The sequence below is a fragment of the Lathamus discolor genome, chromosome 1, assembly GCF_037157495.1.
Source record: "Lathamus discolor isolate bLatDis1 chromosome 1, bLatDis1.hap1, whole genome shotgun sequence".
NCBI classification, from domain to species: Eukaryota; Metazoa; Chordata; class Aves; order Psittaciformes; family Psittacidae; genus Lathamus; species Lathamus discolor.
Window position 1 is genome coordinate 20,045,092 of NC_088884.1, and position 24,724 is coordinate 20,069,815.

A 24,724-nucleotide genomic window follows, 5' to 3' on the forward strand; every position below is an offset into this window, starting at 1 on the left:
CTGTATCTGAAGGGGGCCTGTAGGGATGCTGGGGAGGGACTCTTCATCAGGGACTGTAGTGACAGGACAAGGGGTAACGGGTTAAAACTTAAACAGGGGAAGTTTAGATTGGATATAAGGAAGAAATTCTTTCCTGTTAGGGTGCTGAGGCACTGGAATGGGTTGCCCAGGGAGGTTGTGAGTGCTCCATCCCTGGCGGTGTTCAAGGCCAGGTTGGATGAAGCCTGGTGTGAGATGGTTTAGTGTGAGGTGTCCCTGCCCATGGCAGGGGGGTTGGAACTAAACGATCTTGAGGTCCCTTCCAACCCTAACTATTCTATGATTCTATGATTCTATTGTGCTACAAATGGTGCTTCAAATGAGTGCCTTTTGCCATTGACCAAACCCACAATTTCTTTTTATCTTATTCCATACCTAGGATAAAAAATTTTAGCCTCAACACTGAAGGTCTGACAATGTTACAAGTAATTGAGGACTGAGTCTTATGTCACATGGCCTGAATCATAAGCAGCATTGCGAGCTTTGTTCAGAATAAACAATACACGCGTGTTCACGCAAGAAACCTCATGATGAACTGAAGAAACCAAGTTCTCTAACTCCCATGCTCTGCAGAGACACTTCTAGCACAATTAATGATTATTTAAAACTATGAAAATCAGCAAGTGCCTGACAGATAAGATCATATGCTCCCTCAACTGCACTTGCTGAAGCTTTTTTCAAGCAACAGGACTAATTGATTCTATGGAAGTCTTTTTCTTTCATGTTTTAAAATGTAGTGATTTGAAAAAGATTCAAGTACAAGCAGAGAGGACAGGCAAATTTTATGTTATGGAATAAGCCCCATAATTGTTTGGCACATGCAAATTTATGATTCTGGTCATTGTATCAGCAAAGATCGTAGGGAAACTTCCTAGTAAAATACACCCTGTTTTACCAATTTGGAAATAGCATTATAGACCAACAGTTATTGAAACTGGTTTGGGATAGGAAACAGATGACCAGTAACAGTGGAGAGACCTTTTAATGTTCCGTTGTTTGTGTAACTCTGGCCCCAGCCTTACTTCGGGTATACTTACCAGTTCTTCTATAGAAATGTCTACCGACGCCTCTCAAGTCATCTTCTCCCCTAACTTGAAAGTTTGGAGCTGTTCTGAGTTATGTCAGCCCCTTCCCCAAAGACAGGTTAATGTCAGAAAGCCAGAAGCTGCTGTCAGTGTGGCAAGAAGTGAAGTTCCCTTGAACACCCCAGCAGCAGCCTGCCAAGCAGAGCACCACACTTACATCCTCTTAGCGCTAGTTAAGTCACAATGCACTGCTGCCAGGAAGATGAACTAAAAACAGCTCAAGGAAGGGACAAGACTGGAGGCAGAAGTGGAAGAATGGCTCTCCTGAAAGTAACTCCCTTAGAAAAGTTCTCACCTGGGGAGCCGCTAAAGAAAGGATTAATAAAAGACTGATTGCCAGGAGAGTTTATGTGCATTTTAGACAAGCCCCATCATCCCTTCCAGCCTGTTTTTCTATGACTGTATGACCTCACCTATCGAGCGATCTCTTGCTTTTCAGCTACAATTGATTGTATTAGAGCTGAAACACTGAGAGAAGGCTTTGGGTAATAGGTGGTTAAAAAGAAACAAAAACTGAACAGGCACATGGTGAAAGAGATAGACAGACTTTTGCTGACAAAGAACTGGGAAGCCTTTGCAATTTCTGCCATCAAGGAGCCTCTGCTGATGCTGCCACTGAACACTTACCGTAATAGATTTTAGCAATTGATAAAAATTCCTTCACAAAGAGCCTTTCCCCAAATCTAAGCAAGAGCATGCCTGAACGAAAAATGCCTCAAGAATTTAAGAAGAGGCATTCTCAAAAGAAGCTACTGAGAAACCCTGTTAGTGTGGAAATAACACACTCAGCCAGACATAGCAGGATGCTGACAGGCAGACTGCTCCGGGAGCAAGAGAAAAGGGGGAAGTGGAAGCAATCTCTTATCATTTTCCAAACATGAAAGACACAAAAACTCCAACCTGAAAAACCTCACTCATTTAGATATGTGATGGAGAAGCACGTTCCCCAGGATGACAGGCTTTAAATTAACATATTCACAGTATGAAATTGTCTGTGCTCAGCGGCTCTTTGAATGCAGCACAGAAGATAAACAATGTGGCCGGTGCAGTCAGCATTCAGAAACTAGGCAATCATGTGAGTACAGGTACGTAGCCAGTGCAGCTATTTTATCATGTCTTTAAATCAAACGCAGAGTAACAGCACTCAAGAAAAACACCCATAACTGCACAGCTAATTATTCCTGGCTGCAGCTGACTGTGACAAGCAGGTTGTGAGATGATAGTTCCCTTCTAATTGAATAGTCAGAGCGACAAGGCTGAAAAAATCTTATAATCAGAAAGTATCAGCAATCAAACACCTCCTGCCATTCTCACATTGTGTTCACATGTGTGCTAAGCAACCACAATGGCTGTCAGTTTGAATTACTAGGTTTGAACATCTTCATACACAAAGTACTGAACAAGGAAAAGTGGTGTCAGATCCCTGAGTTTCAGGAACCACCAGGCTGGTTTTTCAGAACTATTTACACCAAATTCTGGAAGCTTCTTCATGCTTCCTTAGTTGTGGTACGTACAAATGCAAACATCAATTCTGCCTTCTGTATGCATAAACAAAAATTACTGAAACGGCCAGATCAGTATCAGTCATATAGAAACTGTACCACATGTTTCAAAGATTTTGAATAAGGTAGGTCCTCAACATCTCCTCATTAGAAGAAACACAGCTTGAAAGATGCAGCCTGCCTCACTTTCTAGAAGTTAAAATCAGTGTTGACTGTATGTGGAAGTCTGCACAACCACAGACACAGACTGCAACTCAGGAAGCTCATGCTCTGCAGAACCCAAATCAAAATAACATCCTTTCCCCTCCTGTGCAGCACACGTCTCCACTTCTTCTTTCAGTTTATGTAGAACAGAGAGGTTAAGATTTTGGTTGGTTTTTTTTTTGTTGTTGTTTTTAAAACACTTAAAACAGCAGGGAGCCAGAATACCCCCTGGTAAGAAAAACGTTCTCTCAGCGTTGACAAACCTACCCACAGACAACTGGATTTATTTCTGCCTTTTCAGAGGAAAGGAACAATATCAGACAAGTGATGCAGTAAGTACTCTTCCTGTTAGTTAGGCACATCTTAAATGCCTTGAAGGAAGAACATGTTAAGTACAGACAACATCCCTTCTCTTGCTTGGTGCTTATCTGGTAACTTCTGCAGCACAGGTCAAGCAGCCCCCAGACTCTGCTTCCCAACAGGGAGTATATAAAACTGAAAGCATGGTCTGCCTTCTTTACGGAAAGTACAAACCTGCATCCCTTCTGCTCTACCATGAGCTAGTTACTTCTGGAAATCAGCAGCACCTCCTCCTGAAACTGAGGAGCTGCAGTGGCATCATACTGAGATCAGGGACAACATCTTAAGTTCAGAACTGTGAGAGACTGCCATGGACTGATGGGGTCAAAGGAAACACCTTCTCCTCTACAGCTCTTGGGAAACCTTTGCTGGTTCTACATTTCACACCTTAGATCTGTGTTCATAAAAAGCTGATCCTTTAGTGGCAGACTAAACTCTTTGGTATGTGATGAAAGTTCAAAATTCAAATCATGTAGCTTGATGACTCCATCTATTTCTAATTATAGATTAAACAGAACAAAACCTTCACAATGACCCCAGGGTACAGAAACTGCAAACCTCAATAACACAGAAAAGCAGCATCAGGTCAAGACACATGCGTTGAAGAACATCCTTGAGAGATGAGAATTAACGTCCACAGCAAACTACTTCAGAAGGGGCAGGTTTGAGTTGAATTTTTAGGTAGAGAAAAAAGTACCAGCAGAAGTATCTTCAGGCATTTCCAGAGCATACCAAACCTCACTGAATCAGAAGCATTCCTGCGAATCACTGCAGTATACTGACCAGGCACAAAGCTGCCAAACTTTGTTAAACTTACCCAGTGAGATCCTGCATCTTTTCAAAGGTTACCTGAACTTACATCTCTCAAACCTGAACACAAAGCCATCAACAAAACAAGTCTTTTAAAGGTAATATGGATACCATGAGTATACACAGTACCTTGAAATTACTTTGTAAAAAGTCTGTAAAATATTCTTCTAATCTCCCCTCAAGCTAGCAACTACCACTCTCATATTAACCAGAGATTGGAAAGGTTCCCCCTTCTCCTGAGTCGAGTGTCTACCACCAGCAGCTGGAAGGTGTCTGTCAGCAACCCCAGGTACTGCTGGACCTGGGAGGTGCAAACAGGCTGACGCACAGCAACCATGCCCTTTTTCATTGTTTTCCAGTGCTAAAGACCACGCACTGTACATAAGGTCATTGTGGGAGGTTTATCTTTTATTGACCTACATTTTACAAAAGGCATTTTTTGGGCAAGGAGAAGGCTAGGCATTTTTGGTAAATACCTAATGTACTATAAAATGTAAAATCAACACCCATGCATCTCTCAGGTACTTCTGTTTGCTATGCCCAATCTCAGCACAAGTTTTAATGCAAGGGGAAAAAAGGTGATGGACTTTGTCCTTTGTTACGAGGGGAGTAAAAAACCAGGAATAAGTGATGATTTAATTACCTAATTCTGGTACAAACTGCCAAATCTCAGAGCACCTGACAAAATCATGCACACTCTCTGCTGGAGGAGAGTAAGAATCCGCAACAGAAACAGAAGATAGTTCTTCTCTCCCTCACTTTTCATGTATCTTGCTTTGTCTCTGGGAAAGCTGGGTCAGACTCCAACAACAGTGCAGTGGGAAGAAAGGAAAGTTATTACCTTCTTTAAACTGGTTTGACCAGCTGTCAAACAGATGTGTCATGAGGCAGCCAGGAGTGGGGAGGGTGAGGTGGCAGGGAAAAACAAACCATCTGGGGCCACAGGATACAGTTAAGGAAAAGGCTACATTCAATAATAGACATCGGAAATGTTTCCATTCTTCAAATTAATTTAAATTTAAAATCTTTTTAACCTCCAGTCCTAGAAACTCTTAGGAAAAAAAGCACTGTATGGTACAAATGCAGCAGAATGGGTGCTATACTGAACGCCTTATACCAGTTTATGGCATGTTTTAGCAATACTCACATTTCTATGCATCATTTCTCACATATTTCTTATGTCTACACATAATACTCACTCTTCCCAGCTCTTTATCTTCAAGTGCCAGCACCCCAGTGCTTTCTGTAAAGAGCTTTACTTTAACAACAGGACGAGGATGAGTCGTGGTGAAATCCCCTTGAGTTCCCCACCTGCAACAAATAAAAGAACAGAATTTAACTGGGGCTGAGGACAGGCCTGAGAGTGATAAGACTGTAATCTTTCATACAGAGTATTTATTAATGCACTCCTAGAACTTAATTTCCAAACTTTTTGGGGAAGAGGGTAGGATAGAGAGAGCAGGTTTATATCTGATCGCCCAAGATGAAATATCTACATGGGAGAATTGGTTTTTCTCTATAAGAAGCCAAACCAGTTTTTTTTCTGTATGATTTTTGTCATAAAAATCATAGATTAGTTAATGACAAAACCCCAAAAGAGAGACCTTTGTTCTATTAAACATCCCTGGCAGTGTTCAAGGCCAGGCTGGACAGAGCCTTGGGTGACGGTCCAGGGTGAGGAGCCCCTGCCCATGGCAGGGGGTTTGAAACTTGATGATCTTAAGCTCCTTTCCAACCCTAACTATTCGATGATTGTGCATGATTCTACGTTCACTATCTTGTGCACGATTCTATGTTCACTATCTTGTGCACACAAGTCAAATTAATTCAGCAAAGAATCTTCTCTCAATTCTAAAAAACCCCACATTTAGGTTACCAAACCACACAGAAATTAAGAGACTTGATCAGAGAAAACTTTATGTTTTATGAGATGTTACAACTTAGTATAAGCATGTATGAAAAATGTAAACACGACCACAAAAAAAATGCAGAAAACAAATGTTATTTATGGGAGTGACTACAACTCTGCAAGACAATTATTGCCACAAGGCTTCATGCTTTTAGAGAACCTAAATACAGCAAATAAACTTGGGTTTTTCATTGAAAGAGCATCTCTTATCTCAGTTAAGACACTTCTTTGTCAGCAAATTAGATTGCAACTTCCTCCAACAAGCTATTCCATTTCCCTAAAGAAGTGCATGCACTCATTGCTTTAATGACACTAATTCTGATTATGCTACTAGGGACAACCAAAACACACAAAAAAAAAGTGCAGCTCCAGTTTCTCTCCTTTTATTTCCAGTAGAGACATTAAGATTAGCAGAAACTAAAGAAATAGCAAAAAGAGGTGGCCTGAAGAATATGCTCTGGAAAAGCATATATTACACAAGCTAAAAATCTCAGGGCCTCATTTACAAAAGCAGTTATTTTTATTCTACATTAAAGGATGATTTACAGTGTCTGTATTTTGGAAAATGAACATATATGGTAGCAATCCTCCAGCAAAAGGGATTTAATAGGTAGAAGAAAGTCCTTCTCTAACATGTGTCAGAGACTCCAAGAGAAAGTCATAGGTAACTTAAACCAGAGGTTTAGGAAAGCAGTGGTTCTGTATAAACCAGGTGGCTGAACACATGCCACACTATAGAAGTGAGGTTCACAAAAAATTAACTGAATGTTATGTTACATTCTCTCTTCTTTGCTTTGTCTGGATTAGACTGATGCTCACTCTCTGCCTGTGGTGGATATAGCCCTAGCCTTAGCCAAAGTGGTAATTGGAACAGGGACTCTGACATGAAATTACCTTCCCAAGTGAGAGAAAATCTGTTTTGTGATCTGATGATAGATGCTGCAGTTGCAGGAAAAGACAATATCCAGCCCTGCTGCTCTTCCTAGTGGCAGTCCCAGAGGTAGGTTTTATCACAATACAGAAATGAGATTTCTAAGGAGAAAGCTTCTTCATAAAGGATATTTGTATCTTTAGTCTTTCCCCTCAGATCCAGCTACTCAGGAAGAATGCTGCCTTACAATTGCAAACACAATCTAAGCACTTTGTTAGCTGCTCTCTCTCAGGCACTAAGCTATATTCATCAAAAGGCCTTGAACAGTGAACGCTGCAATGGACAGGGTAACTCAAATAATCAAGGACATCTCCTATTACAATAACAAACCAAACCCCTCTCTACAAAGATCTAGTGCTAGCATTAACTCACAGAGAGGAAAAAAAGAAATCAAAGAGACCCAGCCTGTTTACTGGCTGTCACTGAGCACTAGGTACGTGCCACAGCGTGTGCTGGGGTCTGGGCACCCCAGCATCTGGTTCCAGGACCTCCCCAGAAGTGGTCCAGCTTTCCCAGGAGACACACACACCGGCTTCATTTCTGCAGGACAGAGCAGGGAGGGAGGGATGGGACACACTTGAGCCTTACCCAGGGAGCCTGGCAGAATTTGCTGCTTCTCTCATTGAGATGCACAATGAGAGACTGATGCGGATGGGACTAACATGCAGTCATCACCTTTTGTTGGCACTCCTGTAGCACTAGAAATCATCTTTAACACAGATCTGATCACTAGCCTTGAATGACATCTTTCTTGTACCCCTTGTTCCATCTGCAGCATTAAACGAAAATCCTTGGCTGAAAAGCAAGTCTGAACCAATTCCTAAAGCTTAATGTTCACAGTGCAAACATCCCATGCATTTATCTTCACCCTCCTGGCTGATCAGGACTTCAGTTGACTCTCATAACCTCTTATGACCATGCCTTTGGAAGCAAGTTATCTGCTAGAGCAGATGGGTCACAGATCTTACTGCCTAGACTTTTATCACGAGGAATCATGTTTGGTTAGAAAAGGCAAATTTAGGATTGCAAGATGCTTACTTGCGGGCACCTGGTACTTCTGTCAGCTGCCAATATCAAAGCAAATTACACAAGGCTCATAGCTCATCTCTTTATGCCTTGTGGATTACTAGAACATAAACCCTGTTTCTGCGGGAGCTTTGTGTTGTGGCACAGGTATTGCCTCACACCATCTGAAATCAGAAGTTAGGAGAAAGCAGCTGAATAGAAGCAGTAACATCTTTACTTTAGTTTGCTTCTTCCAAGAATCATAATTGTATTAAAACCCCAATAATCCAGACAGAAATTGAGTTTATCTATGTGTTGAACATTTAAAAGCGTGTTATTACGTATGTTACTAATACATCAGGCATTAAGTGCAAAGGAAGTCAGATTAAGTGCAACTAAAATGTGTAATACCGAATTCCCAGCTGTGGGCTCACCCATATAGACAGCGTTGTTATTAAAAATTTTCCATTTGCATTTGTCTGTTTTCACAGTACAAAATTACGTGTAAAATTCTTACTGTGTGCATTTTGCACTCTCAGCACCTATTAATAAACTTTTGTCTTGTTAAAAACAAAATTCTGATATAAAGATTGTGCCATGAATATATCAAGGTACCAGACACTCAGTATTTATTAAGGGTTATCCAAAACAGGGGGCAGACTGAGTAAAGCATGCAGGTATACATAAACCAGCCTATTTTGAAATACACTTTGCTGTTCTGAAATAAAATCATGTTGGTGCTCAAAATCTGATGGCTTTCAATTCCCCCCCAGCTATTTATTTTATAACATCTCGTCAGACTCCACTCAACAAATTAACTCTTTGTTCTTTCTATTTATGAATAATACTTTGCCTTAACCAAATTCCATTGAAAGACATATCATATTTCAGCTTCTGTATCCCAGAGGATAAAAAGAGATACCAAATTTTCAGGGTACAGATCATCTTAAAATTACTCATAATGTAGTTGCAAACAATAGCTTTGGAGAAGCTACTGTCCCACATCATCTGTGACTAAGAACTCTGCAAGTAATCAATCCTATATATAATGCAAAATCATAAATATAGCTTACCTAGCCAATAGATAGGAATTTACTGAATTATTTCTTATTTCCACTGTAAAATTCTGTCAACTTTCTCTATACTTCTTGTGATTTATTCTAAACTATATGTCTGTTCAATGGGTTGTTTAGTTTAATTGTGAAAAATAGGTTAGGCTACCTAATAAGTCATGGCATCAATACCAAACAAGTAATTATTATGACACAAATCTTGTCTGCCATTACTGTAATTTCTTATTTAAATTTATAGATTTTATGTGCCAATATAATTATATCCACTTGTTTTCTCAAAAATTTAACATTTTTCTTCCATAACACATTTGTCTTCTGTCAAATGTATTTATTAATACCTATTGAAATGCTAGTATTTCCTGTTCTCACATCTGCTTAATCTCATTGGAGTAGCTGTAGTGGAACATTTCATTTAAATTGAAAAGCTAAGCTGTTAGATATAGGTCAGACAAAAATGTATTTTTCTTTTAAGGCTGGGGTTGCACCCTGACATTGTCCAAGAGAAAATACAGTAGTTCTCAGAAGTACCTTTCTGACAAGCTGATTAAAAGTCAACCAGCACACAAAAGATTAGTTATATTATTCATAAGATTGAGGAATTTTTATTTGTTCAACTGACTGACCTTTTGACTGTTTTTAGGTAAGAACTCAAAATGTAGACACCAGAATTTGAGTACAGCATAAAGAAAAGTTACTTTTCTTTGTATTTTGACAGCAATAACAGTTGAATATTTTCTACAAGATAATAAATCCTGCAGGTGCCTTTCACTGTGCTTACAAGGAAGTATGTGAACCTGTAGGTTGCAACTTGATTTTCTATTAAAAGAGAAGGAAGTTATATGTGCCATTTTGATCTCATTTGAGTCAAAGTATGTTTCAGGCAATTTATTTCAAGCTTACTCTGCTATGGAGATGGTGAACTGTGTAAGTAGGAGCCAGAACGAAGAACAGGCAAATTAATTCACCTAATTTCTTCAATGGCCATTTACTGTATCTTTAATGATTCTTAACACAATAGAAAAATATAATGCTTTATATTTGCAATAGCACATGTTTTAAATACCAAATGTATGTAAGCCATGAAAAACAGGAAAGGAGTCATTTCTACAGATTTGAAGAAGCTGCTGGTATATGAATAACTGTCCAGTGATTGTTGCTAATGTGAACATGACCAGTGTGTCCAGATGGGAAGTGCCAAATTTTTGTTAAAACAAGTGTGGATCTCTTGTAGTGTTCACAGTGAATTAAAAAGTCCTATTTTCCCTCACGGATCGGTGTTGGGACCGGTCTTGTTTAGCATCTTCATCGCTGACATGGACAGTGGGATTGAGTGCGCCCTCAGCAAGTTTGCCGATGACACCAAGCTGTGTGGTCCGGTTGATACACTGGAGGGAAGGGATGCCATCCAGAGGGACCTTGACACGCTTGTGAGGTGGGCTGATGCCAACCTTATGAAGTTCAACCATGACAAGTGCAAGGTCCTACACCTGGGTCGGAGCAATCCCAGGCACAGCTACAGACTGGGCAGAGAAGAGATTCAGAGCGGCCCTGCAGAGAAGGACTTGGGGGTGCTGGTCGATGAGAAAATGAACATGAGCCGGCTTCAGTGTGCGCTCGCAGCCCAGAAAGCCAACCGTATCCTGGGCTGCATCAAAAGGAGCGTGACCAACAGGTCGAAGGAGGTGATCCTGCCCTCTACTCTGCTCTTGTGAGACCTCACCTGGAGTATTGTGTGCAGTTCTGGTGTCCTCAACATAAAAAGGACATGGAACTGCTGGAACAAGTCCAGAGGAGGGCCACGAGGATGATCAGGGGACTGGAGCACCTCCCGTATGAAGACAGGCTGAGAAAGTTGGGGCTGTTCAGCCTGGAGAAGAGAAGGCTGCGTGGGGACCTCATAGTAGCCTTCCAGTATCTGAAGGGGGCCTATAGGGATGCTGGGGAGGGACTCTTCGTCAGGGACTGTAGTGACAGGACAAGGGGTAACGGGTTAAAACTTAAACAGGGGAAGTTTAGACTGGATATAAGGAGGAAATTCTTTCCTGTTAGGGTGGTGAGACACTGGAATTGGTTGCCCAGGGAGGGTGTGAGTGCTCCATCCCTGGCAGTGTTCAAGGCCAGGTTGGATGAAGCCTTGGGTGAGATGGTTTAGTGTGAGGTGTCCCTGCCCATGGCAGGGGGGTTGGAACTAGATGATCTTGAGGTCCTTTCCAACCCTAACTATTCTATGATTCCATGATTATAATCTGTTCATTTATTTTAGATCTTGGTAGAGGAGTAATCAAAAGTAACAATAATTTCAGTGCTGCATGTTGCAGTGTCACTCACTAACTCGTTAAGCACGGCCTATGTAGCATATTAGAAACCTCTAAACCTACCAACTTCAAGCCTAAAAGAAACCAAATCCTGCCTCTTCAGGCTCTCATTTTGCCCCATCATTTTCCTTTGTACACATAATTTTTCTGCTTTAGAAAAATTCTTATTACTATAGAAACTGCAAGGATTTGACATTTGATCACCTTCAGCCATAAGCCCCAGTCTTTCCACCATATTTACACTGGTGTCAGAGATACGTGTGCTGATTTTGTAATTAGTGACAGACTCCTTTGCCAGAGTTGATTTCCCTTCACTGCAAAAGTATCCACTACCAGCAAAGACATGGATGTTTATTTCAGTTAAAGATTTACCACTGTGTCACAGAACCCTCTCTAAGGAAATTTATTTTTCTACTTCATTTTGGAACACATTTCATATGCTTGAAACTGCAGCAAATTTCTCTCTGAGGTTTTCCACTCTAATCATGGTCTCTGTTAGTCAAAACTTTTCTTTACAAGGTCTTAAATCCCCAGTCTTCAATAGGAGCGAATGTTTTAAAATTTATTATTCTAAGCAAACGTCTAGAAATTTTATTTCATCCCTATTTATTGGAACATTTTCTTTCTGACAAAATAGCAAGTCCACAGAACTTTGCACCATCAGGAATTGATTGTCCTCAGCCATTCAGAAATATTCTCCTTTTTGAAATCAATACCAGAATCCATGGGTCTCTTTCATGTTTCCTTTTGCATCTTTCTGGGTTTGACTCTTGATTTAAATCTACCTCAGCTGGCTTCTTAATACCTCATTAAATCACCTTAAGAGGTCTTCTACAAGAGTTTTCTTATTTCCTGTCCACACAGAGATGAGCTACAGAGCTGCAGTGAGCAGGAAGATGCACCAAAATCAGTTTGCTAGGCATCTGACTCCTCCGCAGGACTAAGATTTACCAGCACTTCATATTTGCACATTGTGGAGCTGGACTGAAAACACGATGTTGAGGTCTCTGTAACATCTCCATGTCTCAACTGTTTCAAGAATCTGTGTCGACTTTGTTATTTCTACTTTGCTTAGAAACATACTTTAACTGTACAGAAATAAGCGTTTATAATCCTCAGGTTAGAAATCATACTCACAGTACAAGTCATAAGATGGAAGGCCAGGAAACAAAAAAGACAGATGACACAGCTCCTCCCTGACACATCTGACTACAGTGATACCTTAGTTCAGAACACCTTAAATCCAGGTCTGAAACATTCTGCTATTAGTGAAGTATCGTGAGAATGTGGAATTTATGAGGTATTGCATATTACTAACTACAACTGAATATATACAGATGGAGAGATGAAAAAAAATTAAGATGGCAAGCAAGCCACTGTACCAGCAGTGCAAGTTACCCCACAACAACCTAACAATAAATCTTTAATATAGTGAGAAGGCTCCATTCAGCCAAACAAAAATAGAGTTAAATCCATACTTATCTGATTTTGTCTTTTTTATGGAGATTCCCAAAGAGAGTATTAGTTGGTACTAATTGCTGCTAGTTCTCCACTAATAATTAGACAAACATCGTAAGAATCTCCTTTTCTCTTATAAGCACAGAAATACCCATCTGTCTGGCAATGACTGACACCAGGATGAATCATGGACTTAATGCTAACATCTGTCTCATACAATCCAAAGGCATGTTTATTTTCTGACTTCTGCACAACTTACAAAATAATATGAACATTCCATCTTCTCCATTTAATGAAAGCTATTGAAAAAGGATGTCAAAATGTTACTGCACAAGCAACAGAAGTTTATTGCGCAGCATCAGGGATTTAGTAGGGCAATGATTATTACTTATGTGGAATATTACAACCATTATATTTACTTTCATATATATATTTTTATATATATATATATAAAAGTATATATGAAAGTATATATATATATATATATATATGCATATTTTCTCCATTACACCAGTAGAATCACAGAATCACAGAATCACAGAATCCCAAGGGTTGGAAGGGACCTAAAAAGATCATCTAGTCCAACCCCCCTGCAAGAGCAGGGTAACCTACAGTACATCACACAGGAACTTGTCCAGGCGGGCCTTGAATATCTCCAGTGTAGGAGACTCCACAACAATTCATGTTTGAAACCACAAGGGAAAGAGTTTGTTTGTACCTTTCTATAATGCTTATAATGGGGTTTAGGTTGCAAAAAAAGTACATATATTTATTTGAAAATTGCTCATTATTTTGGTGGAAATGCAAGGAGCATTATTTCCTCCATTAGAGCAAGCACATTAAACTGCAGCTGAAAAGTAGCTTATAAAGAAAGTTTTAAACTAATCTTTTATTTGTTTTAACTGTTCTTCCCTGCGTTATTGTGATCCTCCTGTTTTATACAAAAATCTTGCAAAGAACTGCAGATTCATTGCTTTTTAATCCCTACTACAAAAACATTGACACTTTGCATAAAAACTTTCAGGCTGTCAGCTAGTGAAGGAGCATTAAAATAGTAATGGTTTTAACCATCAAAATCTTCCTAAAACTACAAAATATATATATGAGAAAGATAATTTGTTCTACAGAGATGGATGACATGGGAACTCTATGGGAACTTTTGACTCAGCACACTAGCAGTTTGAAATGCAGAGTAGCAAGCTATCTCTTGAGCATTTCCCTTACAGAAAAGTTGGACGTTCAGCACTTGTACCTGCATATATAACTCGGCATTCAATTTCTGACTGCATTGTCAAGTCACTGTCCGATCTAGTCACGCAGAAAAAGTGATATATTTCCTCCCCGTTGTGGATTCACCAGAAAAGTTAAAGGCTTTTGGGGTGGTTGTTACAAAACATTGGCAACCCTTTCTTGGAACTGTGCTCTGAAGAACTGAAAGTTCCAAATGGATCCTTACTTTGGGAAAAGCAAGGATACAGCGTTTTGATGAATATGCTGTATCGTGAAGTCCCTTTAGACTAGACTAATATGAAAGGAAGAAAAGAATAATCTGACCACATGGTGTTTTTTTCAGGGTTGACTTTTGGTAAAAATAACTGTTTGAAATAAAGGAATTAACAGAGCTCAGAATTCTACCCATTTATGACAGAGCTAATGATGAGTTAGGCACAATAATGTATTTCTTTTTAAACATAAAACATTTTCAGAATCTGAAAAAAAAGACTTGTTTAAAAAAAGCAAAACTATGAATAGTTTTTCTTTAAAAATGCGTCTAATGCAAACCTGAAAGGAAAACCAAAAGAAGTGTTCAATGCATAATAAGCAACTAAGTGAAAACACTCATTTAGACTTTCTACACTGAAAATGAGGAAAGTGCATTCTAACACTACAGAATGCTATTATGACAAGTATTGTCATCACAAACACAAACTGGTATGAATAAATTATTACTTAGCCTTGCTTTCCCATCTGACTTTCAATACAGGCAACCAAGACAAGTCAGGGTGAAGATTTTAAGTGGTATATAACAAGGCTGACACACTGCTAAGTCCTGAGAACCACTGCTACATATTGTGTGAAGAATTACTGAGAGGCGTTAACTCCTGTTTCCCACCGAGTTTCAAACCCAGCTAGGGGCTGGTGATGGACACCAAGGCCAGACATGAACATCTATGCTTTTGAAATTTCTATATCCATATTTATTTCAATATTGCCTTGATAAAGATAATTCTGAATCCATCTCAACATCGTTAAAAGTTGCAAATCCTGTTTATTTAATGTTATTTAGTATTTGTGCAACACTTTAAGGCTTCAAAATGTTGTACAACTATTGAGAAACTGACAGTACTTCAATGAAGCAGATACATGTCACCTCAGTCTAAAGATGTGGAAAACCACAAAATTGACCTATCTGGGCATGCATTGTTTATCAGGGAAGATGTAGGAATCAAATAAGAAAACTACAGTATTCCACCTGGCATCACACTGCTTTCTCTTTCACTCTGAAACCCCTTTTATTCCTCTGGTTCCTACTGTTCTTATCAGCTGTCCACATTATTCTGTCTTTGTTTCTGCTGCCCTCCTACTCTCAATCTGCTGGTATTGCTTTCAAGTAGGCTCATTAACCTTGAGACTCATACCTTATATGCTACACAGTTATTAAGAAATTTCAAGATCTCTAATTTTTTTTCTTCATCTGTTCAGTGGGCTATTCTGTGTTCCAAAAGTACTGGACCTCTTGACACCTCGGAGTCTCAATACTAACACAGTGACAGCAAAATCTGTTCATGGCAGGGTGAAAATCAGTTTTCTGACAATCATGAGCATTTGAGATGTACAAAGTATTCTTAGTCTTAAGAGGACTCAACAGCAAAAAGTTATTTCTTTTAAAACCTTTTCTTCAACCATTCCCTTTACCAAAACAACAAACCAAAACTAAATGAAACCATAAAATTCAAACACTGTATCAAGTCGAATGTTTAGCAATTATTTTAAACATACCTGCATTATATTGCTAGTAACAAATATAAGCAAATTTTTGAAAAGTATCTTCAAACCAAGATACAAGGATGGCATATTTTGAAAATGTAAATTTTGATTTGATCAGAATGTCCCATTTCAAAAGAAATCCAAAGGAATTGTTTTCATATCAGTATTGCCCATACGAAATAATAAAATTTTCCAAAGATGAGCCAGGTGCATAGCACTTTGAATAACAAGAGAATCCACGCTACCAGAGTATTCCAGAAGGAGACTAGAGGTAAAATTTGAGGTAATCCTTCCCAACCCCATAATTTTTCAGACAGACCTCCATTCCTCTACATGATACTTTACAGGCTGCCTTTGCCTTCTCTTGACCCAGCCAGAGCCCAGATATCTATATCAGTATGAACCTTAGCGTGATCCAAAACATTTTTCTTCTACACACCATTTAACTGGCTTTGGCTCAACATTGCACTATTCATAGCCAAATGTCTTCCAGTTTGAAGCTGGATCACACATCTATAGATGCTTTAGTGCAATGCTAAAGAATGCTTATTACTGTGCAAAATATTAGTCACGTTTCCTGTGGATCAGGTAGGAATCAGTATGGAAACAGATATACCATGTACATTAAGCAGTGTGTAAAGTCTTTCTTTAAGCTCTGTTATAGTGAAATGGATAACAGTGGGACACACATCTTCAAGCCCCAAGGTTTCAAAAATGCACTATGAAATAAAACCGGCATCACTCTTGCAAGAGACATGTCATTATACATGCTAAAAGACAGTCACCCTGAAACAGCTAATCCTTTCAGCAGCGATATTAGATGAAAAGGGTTAATAATCCAGCTCTGAATGAAGAGCCTATTAAATCATAAAGCCCTAATCCCACTGGCTTTATGCCTGTGGTCTAAGCGTGGCAGCAGAAGGCAGTGCACCAAAGCCACAGTCTTCAGATGTGCAAACCTCACACGAGGGCACAAATCCTGGTTGCTTTCAGCCAATTATTATCATGCCGAGCACAAAGCAGCAAGGAGAACAGCTAGGATTTAGACAGAACAATCAAAGACATTAAGGTGAAGAAAATAAAAAAAGATATGCCCTGGTGGCAGAAGGATTGTGTTTATTACTAACTATCCAAATAGAGATTATAACCAGATTTAGTTATCTCCTTCCTCCTCTTATCCCAATTTCTTCCATACCAAACTTCTTGATCTGACAAGTGAATATTCCCTTTTATCATAGGTAGACAGACTTATGGAGAATATTTTGAGAATTAATCATGGAATCACCATAACATTTAGGCTGGAAGGAACTGCTGGAAGTGACCTTGTTCAAACCCTGCTCAGAGCAAGGCCAGTTAAAATCAGGTTGCTCTGGGTATTATCCAGTTGCACTTTAATTTTCTTTTAACATTAAAAGCCTGTATGTAATTCATATTTCTCTGCAATAAGAGAGGTGAAAAACATCTTAGACAACTTATAATAGTAATCAATGACAGAACATTGCATAGAAACTTAAGTATTTTAGAAATTCCATACTTTTTTTGTGAATATCATATTGCTTTTTATGTTTGAGCTGATTAGGTATTATTTCCTTCCTTTAAAAAAGCAAGCAATTGATTAGTCATCAAGAACAACTGAATAAAACTGTCATGTTAATTTTCAGGTGAATCCATATTCCTTTTGTGAACATTTTCCACCATTAATCCACAACACAGGCTATAAATGAATTTTTTTCTTCTCCATCTTCTCCTTTTCAGAACAAAGAAAACATCAGCTAATTTCCCACTTATAATTTCTTTTTTCCTCTTCACAGCTGGATACTAGACTGACATACACGGTATTTGCTCATAGCATCCAAGTTTTTGAAATGTAGTTTCTTCAACCTTATTTTGTGAATTGCTTGAATCATGACAATCCAAAAAAGACAGACTTACTGCCATACAAGATGGAAGCCATAATGGAATTTCTTCTTTAAAGATAAAAAGGTGAATCTTAGAGCAAATTATAATAATCATTATGCAACTCAAACCTAGTTTATGAAAGCAGACATACTTTGTTTCCTGTCAGGATCATTACCCCAATGACTTCCCTAAAATTCCCAAATGCTTATGAAAAGACCAAGTTTTCAGTGTTGTCCCCATCACCATAATTATGTCTCACAGGCTTTAGCCTTTGAAATGATCTCACTAATAATACACAGAGGTTCTCTAACATGCAAACTCACTTTTGTAAATGTTGCATAAAATGTAAGAAAAAAAGTCTGGGAGCCAAAAGTAGGCTGAACAATTCTACTTTCTTATTCTTTAAGTTATTCATAAGAATAACTTTGTTATTCTTTAAGATTATTCTTAATCTACTTTGTTAATTCTTTAAGGGATTTCACTGCACTTCTCTGAAAGTAAAAAAACTTCCAAAGGTAATAGTCAAAAGAACTGGTGAAATCCATTAAGTAAAAGGCTCTGCTCAAGAAGCTAAATCCTAAAGAGAATATATCCTCAGAAGATACAATAGGAAGCACAGAACAAGCTAAGCATAGCTAGATCAGCACTGTGAAACCACGATCTCACTATCCTTCTATAAAAATCCCATGTGCAAATATACTCATTTCAATAAATAAGCACCCAAACAACAGAAAAACCCCACACCCTAAGGAGAGCTGGATGGCTTGCCAGCAATAAACGAGTTTGATTACTAGCTGATTAGCATACACTTTGTGTTTCTGTCTCGTTTCTTCCTATGCTTAGTCTCTAGACTGGAAATAATATGAGGCAGGTACAACTTTTTAATTCTATTTTTCCTTCTATGCAAGAACAATAACATGGATTCTTACACATGTAAACAATATCAGGAATGATCACTGAAAGCTAACACTATAATTAATCTCATTTGTGCAGATGTATCAGAGCTGTAGCAGGTGAAAAAAGAAAGAGTAGGTGTGCCTTCTCTTTGCTTTTGTACTGTACATCTGTGTCATGCAGTCACAGGTTACGTGACAGTTGTAGGTATGACCGTCCCTGTTTCCCTTAATCAAAACTAAAAATTTGGAAGTAGCAGGACTATGATGAGGAAATAAAACTAGCTCATGCTTGGAACGTGACTGACACAGGTTATAAATGTCATCGATCCTCTCTCGCTTCAGAAAGGTCATCTTAGGTGACATCCCCTATTGAAAAAAAGTATTCTCTTTTTGAGTGACCATATTGTTTAAGGAAATGTTAAATTTTAAAAAATAACCCCCTTTTTTCCATTTTTTTTAAGCTGTTCTACAGATTTTTTGCTAAGTATCCACAAATACTCATACTTCAAATACTTTCTGGAATTAACAATGGTAGAATATTGTATAAAAATAATATAAGCAGCATTTACTTAATTTGTGCAGTCTTGACTGAGATCCCCTGCCTCCTCTGGTCAGATAGTTATGCATTCTTCACAGACTTGTAATACATAATAGCCCTTTTTATAAGGTTATACAATCACTGGCGGCAAAATATGATCATCTTGTCTCGTTTACGTGAAGAACATCCTGGCTCCATTAAAATTTTCTCATCATGCAAGCTATGATCTTTTTCTGTTGCCTAAATATGTGACAACAGAATGTCACTTGTAGGGATAAAAGATAGCATGTTCCCATCTCTTATCTTTAGGCACGATTATACATACTCAAAAGACAACACTTTCAAGATACCACATTATTTAATATTCATCATCAATAAAAATTAATGATAAGCAAACACGTGGACACAAGACTCCACAAGACTAAAAGCTAAGCCACATCAGTAACATTTGAAAAATGAAACTAGCACTGGATTTTGCAAGATAACCCCCTGTGGTGTCACTGCAACAAAGTTATGCAAAGCTTCACACAACTGAAGGAGCCTTCTGAAGGCTCTGCCTACTGATCTCTGGCAGAAAAGGTCACAGGCTATGTTGGAGGGATTTTCAGCAGGACTAAAAGGCAGAAAAACAGCTGGAAGGAATGAAGAAATATTTCACAGGCCGTAATAAAAATTTTATAGGGTTTGCATGTGAAGCTGTGTAACTGATCTGTCTGCAAAATTATCCAAGACTTAAACTTAGTCAATCTATACTGGTTTGTAGCATTTGCATTTTAGAATGACCATTTGCTACTCAGTAACATTCACATCGAAAGTGCTTTATTTAGCTTGTTAAAGAAGAAAATGAAGCACCTCAATATAAACTTACAAAATCATTATTCAAAGGGCTAGTAAGCAGACGACGGTTAAAGGCATTAAGAAAATATTTCTTACAGATAAAACGTGTGCTCTCCTCTCTGGGATTCTAACTAGGTCTTTCCCCTTTAAGAAAGGACATTGTTTCCCATTTCCTTATTATTCTTATGGTAGCATTCAGGGATTCAGAGAAATACTTAAATAAATACTCACAAAAATAGTTGAGAAAATAGGCAGCATTTTGAAATAGTGGATAAATCCCGAATTAAGGCTCCACTTGACTCATGCTTCTATTCATCTTCACTCTAAGGTCACATTCGCTTGCACTCCATTCTGAACGCGTTCATCCTAGTACTTCATTTTCTCCTTGTCACTGTCATAGCTTTTGAAACTTCTGACTGAGTAGCAGCATTGCACTGCATAGACTGATGTTTTGCAGATGAAAAAAAATGGGCATAAATAATTCTTTATACTGCCTTTTTCACAGATGCAGCTACCAGTTCAAAATGATAAACCAACTACAAAAAAGTATGTGACAAGCACTTGATTTGGAGCTCTCGTCAGCAGTCTCCCACAGCAGGCTGGTGGCAATCATTCACTTTTCATCACTGTCTCATTCTATGCTCAGTATGAGCACTTTGCTACCTTTTTCTAGCTGCATGTTCTATATAAAACCTGAAGTTATGTTCCCATTTATCTGGTATTTGTCAGTGTAAATATGTTACTGCTAGTGATTTGAAGAGTTAAGCTGAACTACACCATTTGATTCTTCCTCCCCGCACCGCACAAATGTGTTTTCTGTTTTATCCTCCTGCCTCACTGATTATTTTCAATCCTATCAGAATGACATTACCAAAAGTTATCTCAGGAAGTAGCCAGGTCCAGCAGCAGGCAAAGCAGGCAGCAGCCAAGGGCAGCCCACAGTTTGTATTGTCTGTGAGATACAGACAATGCAAAAAACAGATGGGCTGACTGTGTTTGCCCAGCTGGTCACTGGCCTCTACTTACATGACTTTGCCCACTGCTGCCAAAGGACAGAGGGTGAAAGAAGGTATCTCTCTTCCCAGTAGTAGCATCATTAATAATAGGAGCAGAAAGTCACTTCTGTTTCTCTCTTCCTAAAACCCCACTTTGCAGGAGAACATCCAAATCTTCACCCTGTGACTGACTCTCTCCAGCAGGTGCCCATCAGGGAATAGTGATGAGTGCTGAAGAAACAGAGGGGCAAGAGGAGGCAGATGACTATGTAGGGCAAGGGATGTGTTGGTCATAAAAGTAAGAACAATCTGAGAAGGACTGGCTACATGCTGGTATAGGGGAGAGAAAAAAAGAGAGACACCTTAAATCTTCTGAAACTTGGGGACTCCTCCCTGCCTATAACAGTATTTCCTAGGCTCTCTTCCACCAGCATCAATTTCTGATTAAAGTGTGCCAAGCCTTCTTAGCTGCCCCTGCCACTGATCAAAACAAAGCAATATTGCTACGATCAAGAAAACCTGGTTTGGCCCTAACAGAAAAATTAAACTGTGGAATACAGAATCTCTCGTTCCATAGGCAGCTTCCTCCATCTTCTTTACTGTTTGCCCATAATTTGCTAACTTCATGCTTGTCTAATTTAATATCCTCCTCCATTGCCTCAAACTACATCTTTATATATGCTTACAAACTAGATGTCTTTATATGCTTGTTATCATACTGTATGCAGTGTCTCATAATTACTCTTGCCCGAAATGGAAAACAGTACAACTCAGAAGACCACAAGAACAAGATACATTTTAAAGCTCTATCAGCCATGCCCCTTCATGTTACACTGTTTTTAGGACAGCAGGTCAGCAGCACCAGTAACTCCCATGTCTGTCCTTCCAGTGTACAGTTCAGTCATCAATTTCCTGAAGATGCATAATTTTTCCCACACAAATTCATATGAGTTTTCTGATTAAGTAAGTTTCTGATACAACATCACTTACATGGAATAGCTGGTAATCTCTCTCCCATATTCAATCAACTCATACCTATTGAGTCTGAAAATAAGTAAGTTTACAAGCTCAGAGCAGGTCCTAACATTACTCGTTTTCCTAGAAAGACTCCAGCTGTTCTTGTACTGACTCCATATATTCTGGAACTTCCTTTTCACAAAGTTTCTATTTATTTGACAGGTAGGAAAATCAACCTATCTGTTAGTAACTTTTACCACATATATCTATACACAATATATATCTTCTGATCGATTTTACAACCTTTTCCTTAACCCTCAGCTCTCAGTATGTAATAAGTAAACCATAAATTTACCATGAACCATCCCTACTATGTTTTGTTCACCGTATCTGGAAATGGCTAGAAAGAAGCAAAACCCTTAACACATGCAGACTGTTTTCTGGAAGAGTAACTGTGCCCAAGATTCAAGAATCTGTGCATTCTAGGTAATTTAGTGAGATTTGAAGACACGTACCAATGACACTGGAGGTTAGTTGACCGTTTAAAACAGAAGTTTACAAGTTCAAGAGTGAGAAAAGACTCAGAAGAAATGGGAGCCTTGATTATGACAGTAGGCAAAGGTTGGAGGCACTCATTGCAGGCAATGGTATGACAGCAACTCTTGAGTCTGAAGACAAAGCACAGCTTGGAGACATGGCCTCCATGAGGAAGCCCTGTGACTCTCATGGGACCTCACGCTACCAGAGAACACCCCAACGGGTCCACAAATGAGCAGGGGATGTTGCATATTCACTAATGACCTTGCTTCAATGTCTTCATCTGTGTGTCTTTTTGTGCCATGTTGCTTCTAGAAGTTCCTCATGTACTACATGCAAATGATAAGACTGAGCATTCCTATGCCCTGGAGACGGAACACAGCCAAGGACTATGACAAGTGAATTTTACATCTTGTCCCACATATTTAGAGTTCTGCAAAGCTCTTTGAATGTATCACTGGAGTAGGCTGCTGGCTTACTTGCTAAGGGAATTTGCTGCAACTAGGAGAAAGACCACCAAATTAGATCTCCTCCTCCAACCTCAGAAGAGGCAGATTAAACCCTGTGGTTATAATTTTCCCTAGCAGAAGTCTGTATCTGTGGCTCGAATGGAACAGAAACTACCAACACAGCTCTGCTGAAGATGTTCTCAGATACTGTAACAACTGCAATTTTTAAATTGTCTTTCGTGAGGCACACTATGGTGCCAGTAAAACCCCAACACACTGTCTGGAAAGTTACCTACAAAAGCTTCCAAATGACATTTTAACAGAGAGAGAAGTGTCTGAAGTCAGTGTGTAGGTCAGACAAATCAACCAAAATCCACACTTAATTTTACTCCTCTTTGCCACTCTGACTGCTTCAACTCCAGAAGGCATGATGTTATCCCCCTCCAAGTCAGTTTGCTGTCTGCCTCCCTCAAAAACTAATTGAAAGAAGTGGTCTATAATTTAAAATGAAATAGGCTCAGCAGGTGAGTAAGCTTTGTCAAGATTGATTACTGAGCATTGATTTTCCACCAGTTGTACAAGTTACACTCCACAAGGCCACCTGCTCATGAACCTAGAATACATAAAATCCCCTCAGGATAACATCTCTCAAGAGGTTTATATTTTCAGAGGATGCAGTCTCTAGCTCTTTTCTTCACACATAGGTTCAATGGTATTAATTTGGACAGTATTCACACTTAGTTCTTATTTCACCATAATTATTATTTGTATTTTAATTTTTCAGAAGGAATTTAAGATAACTACCCAGTAAAAAAACCTCCACATAACCTAGAGTTTTCACAATCAATTTTAATTGTAAAAGCTGCTAAAGATAGTCCATTAGGTTCTTCCACGATAAAAAGCACACAAGATGCTGGATGCAGCAACAGCAGAGTGGCTTACTGTGGCCTGGAAGCTTCTGCTTGGTCTGTCTGAAGCTTCTCTCCCCCTTCTACTTCCATGGTGCAGTAGACAATTCGATTGGGAGCGACTGACTTTAAGCCTTGGACCTCCATTATAACAATCTGAGGAAAAGAAAGCAAATGGTTTATCCTTCAGAAAACATTACATAGCACAGCTATTGCAGTACTAGGCTCCATACAGGTAACATTCAATAAATAAATAAATAAATATCCAAACCCCTCACTCAAACATTGTGAGACAAAGTCTTAATTTTGCCTTCTTACGTCACTTTCAACAACACATAGTAGAAATTGAAATTTTTGCTTTGTTTCTACTTGGATAATGACTAAAACCTGACTCCAATCATAATTTAAATGCCAACAGTTGAATTTGAGACAAACATCTAAATATAATTCTAAGACTTAACACATGAGGAAACGTATCTTTTAAGCAGTCACCTAAGTAAGTACTTATAGAATTAACAGGTTACTAAGTCAGAGTGCAAACAAGATGAGTACACTGATCACATCTTGAAAGGTTAATAGTGGTGCTGTGACACTGGCGGTTGCAACCCCTGAATCTCAGAAGCGATTTGGTGTTGCGCTGAGTATGAGGCAGGTCAGGGCACCGCTATTAGCTGCTGTGATTTTTTTCCCCCACTACCAACTTCTCCCAGCTTGGTACTTGCTGTCAGATTCAGTGCGCATATTGGGTTGAGGGAAGAGAAAAGGAAAAAGTCACCCCCACCAGCTGCACTCTGAGAAATTTCCTCACCAGGGAAAATCTGAGCTTGGCAGATCCCATAGCTTTTCCATCTCCTCTAAACTACTCAGTTATAGCTCAGAAGAGCAAAACGCAGTCCTACTTCAAATGCTCTCCACCTTTTCTAAACCTTACAGCTTGTCACAGTGTGAAATTAGTGGAATTTTTACACTTCAGATGTTTCTAATTCAGAGAAGATTTGAGAAAAGACAAGTTTCCCTTCTTGCTTTGGG

At 39.0% G+C, this 24,724-nt stretch overlaps 1 protein-coding gene across 8 annotated transcripts in view; it reads right to left on the reverse strand.

Annotated features, from left to right (window-relative positions):
- The window catches only part of CADPS2 (calcium dependent secretion activator 2), a 315,891-nt gene that overhangs the window by 155,575 nt on the left and 135,592 nt on the right, over positions 1–24,724 (reverse strand). For all 8 annotated transcript variants that reach the window (XR_010608797.1, XM_065663295.1, XM_065662937.1 and 5 more), the window contains 2 exons: positions 23,730–23,851; positions 5,200–5,311 (listed from right to left, as the gene is read on the reverse strand). Coding sequence is in view for 7 of the 8 variants with exons in the window: in XM_065663295.1 (XP_065519367.1) it covers positions 5,200–5,311; positions 23,730–23,851 (234 nt within the window). In the remaining variant the exon portion in view is untranslated. The remainder of the gene's footprint in view (positions 1–5,199; positions 5,312–23,729; positions 23,852–24,724) is intronic.